The 12,774-nt window shown below is 43.5% G+C and overlaps 1 gene segment (V, D, J or C); it reads left to right on the top strand.

Annotated features, from left to right (window-relative positions):
* Nucleotides 1-424: 424 nt before the first annotated feature.
* Nucleotides 425-11,162, top strand: LOC136577972 (immunoglobulin heavy constant epsilon-like). The segment is given in 8 exon segments: nucleotides 425-458; nucleotides 916-1,245; nucleotides 3,278-3,577; nucleotides 4,972-5,256; nucleotides 6,812-6,919; nucleotides 7,749-8,066; nucleotides 10,668-11,009; nucleotides 11,113-11,162. Coding segments are annotated over 8 exon segments (1,767 nt in total).
* The last annotated feature ends 1,612 nt before the right edge of the window (nucleotides 11,163-12,774 follow it).

Genomic DNA, 12,774 nt, shown 5'->3' with positions numbered 1-12,774 from the left:
ATATGGATAGTGAAAGGGAGTCAATTGCGTTATACTTGCGGTTTTCATTTATTTTTCATTTATAATTTTTTGATAGTCTTAGTTATATATAGAGTTTTAGATGTAAATTACATCATGCAGAAGAGAGATTATACATTTGTAGGTCAAATATGAATAAGGGTTCTCGAAGAAATGAGGGTCATAAGGTATTTTATTAGAATAGGTCCTTTTATAAAGTGTAATTGTGTAACTGTGTGATATAGAAAACGCTATGTAGCAGGAATATGATGGAATGAATGATTCGTTAGGATTTCGGATGATCTCCGCTTGAACGACGGAGTTTTACTATAAGAGAACTTTTTATGAATGAACCGCTAAAGATCATGTGATCTGAAAGAATGACGTGTAAACAGATGTGATGAGTTACTTCACACGGGATACAAAGATGGCCTTGGACAACGGCGTCTGCAAGAGGAAATGTGAGTTTTTTAATCATTATATAAATGTAACCTTATTGTGTCTTTGTGTATGCTTGAAAAGGGTGATATTGTGCATCACCGAAACGCGTTGCATTTGAAATAAATATTTAAGTCTATGGACCGCTGTGTCCGACCTTAATCCTTGGATTCCTACGAGCGCGGGGGTTTTTGTATGTCCCTGAGTGCTATTTTCTGCTACAGCCGGGCTAGGGCTGTAACCCCAGGACGACTCTCCGGAGATCCGGATCAAGGACCCAGGGTAGTCACTATAAGCTGACGTGGATATTAGGTGCTGGTGGACTCTCGAGCCAGGGAGTTCCACTAGACACCAGGTGAGTTAACTCTTTATTCACCAGTACATAGAAAACCATACGATATATGAGGTGCTGATATTTTGTTTTTTCATACAAATATATCAATGAAATGGTCACCGACTGTCATCTCCCTCTGTCTACAGTGGCAGCTTTGCAGGTGTTTGCCCCGAACACTCATAAAGCCCAGCTGGGGAAGAATGTGCAGGTACCGTGCTCCTTCACAGTGGATAAGCCTCCCGTGGATCGTACGCTGCTTGAGATCATTTGGCAATTTCAAGGAAAACAAGTCTTACGTGTTATTGGCAAATCAGTGAAAACAACAAATCCCAGATTGTCCTCCGCAGATGGAGCTCAGGATGGCGGTGCTGATCTGCTCATTTCTAACACGACGGTGTCTGATGGTGGCCTCTACACGTGTTCTGTAATGTACGGCTCACAGAGAAAGGAGGGACAAATCAGGCTAGACATTCAAGGTAAGGGTTAATAGATGTCATGACAAATAATTTAATAATCCAGCATATTCATGTCACTGCAAAAGGTCAAATTAACTCAAAAATCACTACCAGTCGCCATACTTGCGATATACTAATAGATAGATACACCAGGGTGGACATACACCACCTACCAGCAGAATGCAGACAGCTAGATTACTATACCGAGGAGCATTGTACAAATGCAAGATACTGATGACCAACCACATACTGGGGGGGCTGCTTAGTATTACACAACTGCACATAGATAAAGCATACAAAGGGTGTCAGTCTCACTGATACATGGGGTGCACCATGCAGGCTTACAACCTATTAATGACGCCCCATACTATTCAGCCTGATGGGTTGCCCTGCACCGCTCAGTGGCCCATACTGAACCAGCAGCCCGGGCTCCCCGGGCATCTAGAGTGAGGCTGTGTAGTGACCTGAAGTTGTCACTGCATAAACTTGTTATATACTTATGTTCACTTTAAGAATATTACTAAAATATAGTTGGTGACTGGAGAACCAACAAGTCTCAAACCCCAGAACCATCCTGTAGACAATGACTGCATTCTGATGCACCTGTCCAACCCCTGAGCTCTATGCTCCTGGGAGGACTCAGAATCCCAAAATACCTCCGCCCGATTCTGGAGGGTTCAGTTAGACAGTTATAAGAGTAGAGAATAGTTAGTAACCAGGTTAGTGCTGTGTTGGAGGAGAGGTGTAGCTGAGAGAAAGAATAAAAAAAGCTAAAGTAACTGAAGCATAAAGAACAAGACAGAAGTAGTTAATTTCTTAAAATCAAAGGAAAACGTTGTCAGATACGACACATATGTTTCATTGGAATATTGATAATAGGGGCGGTATCTCCAGTCACCAGACTTTTGGTTGCTGATGTAAAGGAAGACCGGACTGTATTTGGATGTTTACCTTGTTTTGCCTTGGAACCTCAAATAAAATGTTATATTGCTTGCATTGTTCCCCTCGTCTCCTGAAGCTCCTCCCCATTAGGAACATCTGCACTAAGCTATACTACACCGCCCTCCAGAAACAGGGACTACAACCACCATCACGTTTATTTGTAGGATGACCTGGTAGGAGTAAATTGTCACCTTGATATGAATATAAACCCCGACCTGTTCCCAACATCCCATGCTCGCTACATAAATTGGCGTCACTTCTTTCAATGACATCCATTTGCCGCCACAGAGCATCAGGACACGGATTGTCCTCCATGAAAAGAGTTTTGAAGTTTATTTGACTAATCTGAGTTGGTTATTATCTATGGATTTCTCATACCTTAATGGGGTGTGCATCACAAGGGGCCTCCTATTATGTGCCAGAATAGAGATCTGCTGTGAAAGTGCCTCCCACTCTGGTGGACTCAGCCTGTCGATAAGGTAAAAGGATGGTCATTCATATGAATGGCTGCCATGTCCCATGTTCCTCTGGCAGTGGCCATTGCTGATGAAATATCTGGACCAATTGGGATAAGAGAGGCCAAACTAGATTGACCGCTCAATCTTTAAGAGGGACTTGTCTTCATGATTTAGACTAAAAAATCTAGTAAAACCACTTCTGATAGGTCAGTCATGTTGGAGATTTTCACAGGTTGGGATTTGAGCTCTAAAGGCCCCCATACAGATTAGGCTTTAGACATCTGTACCTGCCGATTACAGTGGGCCAGTAGACTCTTTAATGTGTATGAGAGCTGATCACCTTTTCCTGACAGATGATGCCGGGGCAAGAAGGATCTGGGATGTTGAATCCCAATGCCTGATGCTTTTGTTCCCTGGGATAAATGAACTGTCTGGCTGCAGCTTAGCTTCCTAAACTCATAAACCCTCAGCAAGGCCCAACATTCATGTGTATGCAGGAACAGCTATCATTTGGCCTACAGCTGTGGAAGGTCTGTGGACATCTAAAGACACAAACCGTATGCTGCTTTAGTTGAGGAGATTTTATATCTGGTCATTTCTTTACATGACAGCCAGTACATATAATATACCGTGATATATTTCCTTTGATTTAGCTCCTCCGCAGGTGACCATCACAGGTAAGACGGTTGTACTGAATGAAGAGAGCATCCTGCACTGCTCCGTCACTGGATTCTACCCCGTGGACATCAGTATTAAATGGTTCAGAGGCAGAGAGATGCTGAAAGATGTCAGCATGGAGATTCCATGGAGAGACCAAGATGGAGTATATAATGTGAACAGCTCAGTGACCATCATACCCACCGAGGAGGACAGAGGGCAGAACTTCTCATGTAGAGTCCAACATGAGTCTCTGCAGGACCCGCTACAGGAAATATTTCAACTCTTATATGGAGGTAACTACAGATAACTACAAAGCTCAGCACACCTTCCCTTCCTCCTTATTCACTACAGGACATTGTTGTCATTGTCTCTTATGGTACAGATACGCACTTACCATCTCTGCCGCCGTCTTTTCTGTACCGCAGATGGACCCGACAACTCGTACATGTGCAATACAGATTTTTTTTCTCCCGCACCCTGTCTGCAATGTGCAATGGAAGCCGTCCGTGTGGAACCCACATAAAAATGGAGCATGCTGTGATTTTTCCTCTGCGAACAGACATCGCAATTGATTTCCGCTCGTGTGTAGGAAGCAGCAGATCTCCATAGGACATACCGGACGGCATTTGCTGCAGATTCACGATGCGGATGCCGACCTCAGATTCCACAGCAAATATCCACCCAGTGCCTGAAGTGTCAATTCTTATATGGATACATTACATTCTTACTCTAATGATGTTACTAATATTGTGGAATTGTTAAGACCTTTGTTAGATATTTGCTGGTGTTGCCGCTGAGGTTTCGTTACTGTTTAAAGACATTTTTATATACTGAATCTAGCCGCACGAATAATTATCTGTCAGAACTGACCTCCAGCTTCACATTGCTGATACCTATTTTGGCTTTAATCGGCATCATGAACTTTCATCTACACATTTATTTTAGATTAGTAATACTATATTACTTTGTAGCCACAGATTTGCATTTTTTTGCTTTAGTGGCATTATGACTTTTTACTAGCATTACTGTCTGTTTATCCACGTCTTTTATTCTATATGTATTTTATTATGAAATGTTATCCAGTTTACATTCGGATATCAGTTTTATTTTGTCCTTGTTTTATTTCCTTCTTTGGTTCTGCTTTGTAATTCACATCGCTGTCATTTTAATTGAAATAGTTCTTTGTCCAGCTGTCTGATGAAGAGGGCAATCCTTCGAAACGTGTTATATGTTAGCTTCTAATGAAGTCATTTCTTCACTCCAAGCACAACTGGCAGTTCTCATGCATCTATAATACCAGTTAGTTGGGTTGCCCCATGCCCCTAGTGTTTTATGTTTACCCTTCAGTATAATCTTTGATGCTTACATTGCCTTTGGCTCACTAGCGATACTAGGTGCAGCACCTATCATGGGCCCAGCTCTACCTTCTCACTATTCTGAGCTAACCACACTGAGCCTCACTACTTGTGGGTTATTGCACAGAGCCAGACCTATTTGCTCTGCCCCCTCCTTTTTTCTACTCACACCTATTTAGATATTATACATGTACAAACATAAGTTATATAATCGATACTGAACACAAGGTACAACACGATGCAAACAGCTAAAAAGTTACGTCTTCCTAAAAAGTTCTTCTGATAATATAAATACATAACACTGAAATGACCCCGTTTTACTTCCCTTGCAGCCCTCCCAACTGTTCATATCCTCCCTCACACATTTAAGAAGAACATAGAACAGATATTGGTTTGTCTCGTGTCTGGGTATTACCCAGAATCCATTGTGGTGAATTGGGTTTTGGATGGGACGCCTGTGCAGAAATCCGAAATAAAGAGAATTAACAGCTCAGCCGTGGAAACTATTCTCCATTTCACGCCAACAGAGGAGAACTGGGGCACGGAGGTCTCCTGTGTGGTGGAACATGAAACCCTGCTCCATCCACAGGCCAAGAGCGTGACAGTATTTGGGAAAGGTGCGTGACAATCTGGTATTATTGCATATAGAATCAACTGATCACACAAAATCTTATCAAATTACAAGGACCTAAATGAAGAAGTCAGATTACATTCCTGAGCAAATCACTGAGGCAGGGGGATCAGCAGAACAAAGAAATATAATCACCGAGGTGATCCCTTTAAAATATAACCTTTATTAAATTAATTAAAATATACAAAGAGCCCCAAAGACACATACAACGAGAAAAAACAAAACAACATATAAGTCATTGATACTACTAGTCCTATGGACGTAGAATATTGTGGCTATTTACCCCTTACAAGGACTAGTGAGGATAAAACTGGGAGGTACGCGAATGGACCAAATTGGTCTACGTTATATACCTATAAATGGCCAACTAGGACCTAGATACAATGTTACTGGATGGCTGGATGAAGTAGGACCCAGTTAGAATCAATTCAATGTATCTACAGGTACCTCCACAAGCCTGAAAAAAGGTAGAGCAAGAATGCTGGCTGATTGATAATTGAAATAACCAGTCTCCAAAGAGACCAGGCCTGTTAGGGTAAGATGAAAACTCTACAAAATAGAGACCCCTAATCTTACGGCCAGAATATGTGATGGACAGGAGATTTTTGAATATGGTAAGTATGAGATGGTTCGAATTCAATAAGAACCAAATATTTGGTTCCAATAAAGGTAGTAAATTAATAGGTTTGACGCATTTCCGTCATGTGAATGACTCATCAGGAACCTTTTATTGAATAAGTTACGTGTGTTGAAACTCCTCCTTAACACTCACGCCAAATTGGCACACTCATGCCGAATGGGCTTAAGACAAAGTATGTCAGTGGTTTGACAGTATATTTTCTCCTGGTGTGTTAGAGAATACCTGCATATTTTCTCTAGATGTGGTTGAGAACCACTTGTCACACTAACCACTACCTCTTCACCAGCACCTGGTTTCTTTGGAGACTGGTTATTTCAATTATCAATCAGCCAGCATTCTTGCTCTACCTTTTTTCAGGCTTGTGGAGGTACCTGTAGATACATTGAATTGATTCTAACTTGGTACTACTTCATCCAGCCATCCAGTAACATTGTATCTAGGTCCTAGTTGGCCATTTACGGGTATATAACGTAGACCAATTTGGTCCATTCGCGTACCTCCCAGTTTTATCCTCACTAGTCCTTGTAAGGGGTAAATAGCCACAATATTCTACGTCCATAGGACTAGTAGTATCAATGACTTATATGTTGTTTTGTTTTTTCTCGTTGTGTGTGTCTTTGGGGCTCTTTATATATTTTAATTAATTTAATAAAGGTTATATTTTAAAGGGATCACCTCGGTGATCACATTACATTCCTGAGTTGCTACAATCAGGGGGAACATGCAGTAATTCTGCAGATTATGACATTATAAGTATGGTGCAGAAAACATGTTACAGAAGGAAACTGCATTCAAATGGGATTGAACTAACAAAATTACAATTCTTACACTATTGGTTTATTTGATTTGTTGCATTTTATCACATCATTAACAATCTCTTCTTATTTCTTGATTGTTTTAGATCTGAAGGCAAATTACAAACTTCTAGTTGTAACGGTCGCCATATTACTGTCTGCCCTATTAGGAGCTGGGACCATTTTCTTTTATGTGTACAGGAACAGGCAGAAACGTAAGTAATTAACCTTACTTCTCATAGTAAGGGAGGCCTCACATGGGTGTAAGCGCAAAAATGCACACGATAACACAGCTTTTTGTGCAGTGAAGGTTGCTCTACTGTGCTCGTATTTACGCATTTTATTGGATTTTTTTTTGCTCTGCCACGGACCGTTCACATCAGCGTGGGACACACTCATGCTGTGATTTAAAAGGCAGTCTTAATTAGTCTCCGATCAGTTGATTTCCTAGCAAAATTGCACAATTGCGTGGCTATCGGGTGTGCATTTGCACCATAGATTCCTATGGTGCCATTGGTGTGAACGAGGCCTTGGAGGGGTTGGGCTTAGCAACACAACTCCTAAGCTGCCTGTCAAGGTAGTAGAGCCGCTGCTATGTGTAAAGGGGGAATGGGGCACCACTCACCCTCCCCTTGCATACAGTCTCTTACAATTGTCAGGAGGGATACCTGAGGTCTGCATAAAGGACAGTGATGCTGAGGGATATACTCAACAGAGAAATTAGGGAAAGACATAGGAAGTTTTTTTTCTGCTTGCTATCTTGGTTCCATGTCATCTGCTCCAGCGTCCACTGCCAGTTTCATTACATTCATCATCTTGACTTTCATTACTCTCTATAAACCTGGTCTGGATAAGGGAGCGGCAAATTATACAATTCTGTAAGATATCGGCTCTCAGGATGGAGTTCCGTTGAGCTTTGGGGATTATTGATTTTTTTTAACATTTTCTGTAGTATTCAGCTATTTTTCTTTCTACATATTAATTGATTCCAGAAGTTTACCTCCACATGCACTTCTCTGTAATGGATTTTGCTTCTTGTTCCAGGCCATCCGAAGTTAAGAAACATCACGTACTCCACAGACGGCAGCTTCAGTCTCAATGTGGACCATTTTTATCCGGAAGCCATCTCTGTGACTTGGGAAGTCTTCCAACCTCCTTTCACTAACAACCCCCAGGCCCTACAATCTACAAGCCTCATGCAACAAAACCAGGACGGCACCTTTAATGTGACCAACACCACTGAGAGCCTCCGAGATAAAGTCATTGAGAGCGAGGAATATATTGTGCGCGCCGCGGTAAAGCACCAAAAACTGAAACGTCCGTCCTACAGAGAATGGAGTAATCAGAACAAGGACAACACATGTAAGTGTCATTGGAGACTCACAGGAATCACACCTACACACGGCACAGCGCCTTCCACTTCTTCACAATCGCTGTTGTTTTAAGACTTTCATTATAGAAAGTCTTCATACTAGAAAATATAAAAAGAGCAAAAAGGAAACTAATTGAGTTGGATGAAGATTTGATAGTCGGAAGTCTAACAATCAACGTTAATGGGGGAAATAAATAAAGGGGGTTGTCCTAATTCTACAGTAGTTATTGATGTCCTATTCTGAGGACAGGTCATTAATAGAGATGAGCGAACACCAAAATGCTCGGGTGCTCGTTACTCGGCACGAAATTTTCGCAATGCTCGAGGGTTCGTTTCGAGTAACGAACCCCATTGAAGTCAATGGGCGACCAGAGCATTTTTGTATTTCGCCGATGCTCGCTAAGGTTTTCATTGGTGAAAATCTGGGCAATTCAAGAAAGTGATGGGAACGACACAGCAACGGATAGGGCAGGCGAGGGGCTACATGTTGGGCTGCATCTCAAGTTCACAGGTCCCACTATTAAGCCACAATAGCAGCAAGAGTGCCCCCCCCCCCCCCCCCCGCACTGTCAGTGTAAAGATCGTTCTCCTCTGGCACAGCTGTAACAGCTGTAGCAGAGAAGAACGATGTTAGCCCATTGAATTCAATGGAACCAGCAATACAGCAGGTTCCACTGAATGCAATGGGCTGCCGGCGATCGCAGGATGAATGGTCGGGAAGGGGTTAAATATATAACCCCTTCCCTGCAATTCATCCAGAAATGTGATACACTAAAAATATATACCGGCGTATAAAACGACCCCCCAACTGTCACCTTATACGCCGGCAATACAGTGGAGCAAAGAATAAAAAGCATTACTTACTTCTTCAGACGATCTGCGCCGCTCCTGCAGACTGTCACTCCTTCGTGGTCCACGGACTAAAGCTTTCTCTATGAAAGGCTTGAAATCCCCGCCTCCAGAAACACAGCCAATCACAGCAATTCAATGACATCACTGTCATTGGCTGTGATTGGCTGAAGGCACGTGTGTTTCTGGAGGCGTGGATTTAAAGCTTTTCGTAGAGAAAGCAATGCTCTGCCGGGAACCAGGAGGGAGCGACAGCCTGCAGGAGCACCGCAGAACACCAGGAAGGAGTGACAGTCTACAGGAGCGGCGCAGATCGTCTGAAGAAGTGAGTAATGATTTTTATTCTTTGCTCCACTGTATTCCCGGCGTATAAGGTGACAGTTGGGGGGACGTCTTATACGCCCCGTCGCCTTATACGCCGGTATATATTTTTATTGTAACACATTTCTGGATGAATTGCAGGGAAGGGGTTATATATTTAACCCCTTCTCGACCATTCATCCTGCGATCGCCGGCAGCCCATTGCATTCAGTGGAACCTGCTGTATTGCTGGTTCCATTGAATTCAATGGGCAAACATCGTTCTTCTCTGCTACAGCTGTTACAGCTGTGGCAGAAAAGAAGGATTTGTCTTCTATATGTTCTCAATGGGGTCGGCGCTGCTGCCGCCGGCCCCACTGAGCGCATATAGAGACGATTTATGGCCTTTAGAAGGACCGTTGGGGTTCTTGAAGCCTACAATACACCTAACACTCTCCCTATAGCAGCTCCAACACGATAGCACTTTCCCTGAACTAATGTCAGAATACATCCGTAGCGAACCGCGGCAAGGGCAGATTTCAATACTCGGGTGACACCTTATCTCCCCAGCCACTCACTGCAGGAGGGTGGTTTAGGGCTTAAACGTTGCAGGGGGAAGTTGTAATGCCTTCCCTGTCTTTCAATTGGCCAGAAAAGCGCGCTAACGTCTCACAGAGGAAAGTGAAAGTAACCCGAACACCGCGTGGTGCTCGTTACGAGTAACGAGCATCCCGAACACCCTAATATTCGCACGAATATCAAGCTCGGACGAGTACGTTCGCTCATCTCTAGTCATTAATAGTACATAGGTGGGGTCCACCATTCGCACCACTGCCTTGGTGTGTGAAGCTTTTCTGCAGCCAGAAGCAGACTGCTCAGTACATCGTACAGTGGTCCGGCGTGGTACTGCAGCCCCATTGAAATGAATAGGACTATATGGTAAATCTCTGTCTGCACAAATGATTTTGATTAGTATCAGACAGATGGCGATCTTAATGTTATACTGATATATTAAAAAGTTCTTTTAACATGGAATTTTGGACCTCAAAACATGATGAAAAGTTTGGAGATCCAAAAGTTACTTAAACGCGTTAGTGACATCTACCGTATAGTCACAGAGGATGTGTGCAGAGAGTGTGAGGATTGGGCACAACTCCATACACAACGGGTGTCAGCTACATTCTGCAGCAAAAGCTGGGATCAGAAATAACTTTGACACGGACTTTTTAACCCCGTAGGATGCCACTGTACATCACAACCGCAATAACTAAATGGTTAGATAGAGGGAGGCTGATCTCCATTGCCCTATCTTCCCCACAACATGACCATTGGGGGGTTGGGATAAATGAAGGCTCGCAGGTTTTTCATCTGTTTCTATTAGTTCATGCTTGCTGTGTGTTAATGTGCAATCACCGGACCTGATGTCTAACCTTGTCTTTGTAGCTTTCAGGTCTTCTCCACAACTGGGGGAATTACTTGCACCGAGACTGATGTTGAGCAGAGAGGCGCAGCTCCAGTGCACAATCTCACAGTTCTACCCCGATTGTCTCACCGTCAATTGGATAAGGAAAGTGGTGGACAAGGAGGAAATCATCCAGACATCTGAGAAATACAAGATCTCATCCCACAGATCCCAGCAGCAGCATGATAAGACATTTATCTGTACGGCCTGCCTGGTGCTCACCCCATCAATGGAGGATCAAGGCTCCGAGATCATCTGTAGAGTTACTCATCCCACCCTGGAGCAGCCGGCGGATAGGAGTACAGGACACCTACAGGTGTGGGGTAAGTCCAGGCCACTAAAGCTATAGTGACGGCAATGTCCCATGATCTAAATACACACCAATCTCCCCACCCAGGGATTATGTGTTATGTTTGTTCCCTTCAGAAAAATGGAGAAACTACACTGACGGCCCTCTTTATTACAGCCCCATCTAGTAGCGCGTTCGACCTCCTTTGCATTTCAAAACTGCAGTAATTCATCATGGTGTAGATTCCACTATGTGATGAAATTGTTCTGCAGGAATATCGGCCCTTGCGGACAGGAAACTTCTTGTAGTTACCACAGATTAGATGGAGGTGCTGACATGTTTTGACCAGCTGACTGGAAGGGGTGATCGATTCATGCTGCTTGCACCAAATACTGCCTTCCCCTCAGCACGGTGAAGGAGGTAGTGTTATGGTGCAGATGGAGGCGGAGACAGCACCGGAGCAAACATCGCCTGTACATCCCCTTATCTGGGTCTTCTCCAATCATGCCTGACAGCTGTCTCCCTTCAGCTTCATAGAAGCTGCCTCCCGACCTTACAGAACACCAGACGTCATAGGTGTTACCATAAAAAGGGGTTCTCTCACAAAACAAGGTGCACTACAATTACAGTGGGTTTCCTCATCCACAGCCTGACCTCTCGCTCTGTAGGAGTTGTGTCCATAGCACACAGGATACTCGATGTCGTTGACACCAAATATATCCAGAGGTCTCTCTCCCACATACATCTCCCAAATACTCTCCTCAACAAGTGTGTTGCTGCCCCATTACGTAATGACACACATCAGACTTTACACCAGTGTTCCCCAACTCCAGTCCTCAGGGACCGCCAACAGGTCATGTTTTCAGGATTTCCTCAGTGTTGCACAGGTAATGTAATTATTGTCGGTGCCTCAGACTTTGCCACAGGTGTTCTTAGCATGGGATATCCTGAAAACATGACCTGTAGGTGGTCCCTGAGGACTGGAGTTGGGGACCCCTGCTTTACACAACACATTTTTTAACATTTTGAGGCCTCACACTGCACTGTGGCGCCATCACTTTACTCAACATGCTAACATCTCAGCATCCCTTAGGGAAGAAGCTCCACTAGACCACATCTCTCACGCTGGCCAGAGATTTACATCTAGCATTCCCAGGGGTAATTGTGCATTTATGACTGCCAGCGTCCTCTTCACTGTGTATTGGCTCTTTTTTAGCGCCTGGTCTACAGTGACAATCAGATCACCTTTACTTCAACCCCAATGCCACACAGCCAATTAGAGCCTTTTCTGGAAGCTTCCCAATGTTCTTCAATAACTCCATTGTGTCATGGGTATTTTGACCCACAATTTTTTCAGGAGGTAATGTAGTTTAGTGAAAAAAAGTCATATTTTTGCAAACATGTCATTTTAAAGACAGGTTTTTTTTCTATAGTGCACATGAAAGTGAGGATTTGCACCCCAAAATGGATACCCCTGTTTGTCCTGTGTTCAGAAACACACCCATTGTGGCCCCGACCTTCTGTCGGTATGCACAACGGGGCCCAAACCAAATAGGAGCAGCCGGTGGCTTTCAGAACAGACATTTTGCTTGAAGGTGTTTCAGGCCCCAAAGCACACTGATAGAGCCCTTGAGCGGACAAAACGATAGAAAACCCCCACAAATGACCCCATTTTGAAAACTAGACCCCCTAATGAATTAATCTAGGAGTGTATTGTGCATTTTGACTGCACAGTTTTTCAATGAATCTAATCTTTTCTTTTTTTGGCAAATGTCATTTTAAAAAACTGTTTTTTTTGT

This window comes from Eleutherodactylus coqui, chromosome 8, assembly GCF_035609145.1.
Source record: "Eleutherodactylus coqui strain aEleCoq1 chromosome 8, aEleCoq1.hap1, whole genome shotgun sequence".
NCBI classification, from domain to species: Eukaryota; Metazoa; Chordata; class Amphibia; order Anura; family Eleutherodactylidae; genus Eleutherodactylus; species Eleutherodactylus coqui.
Note: the sequence above shows the minus strand (reverse complement) of the source record. Positions and strands in the feature narration are given on the sequence as shown.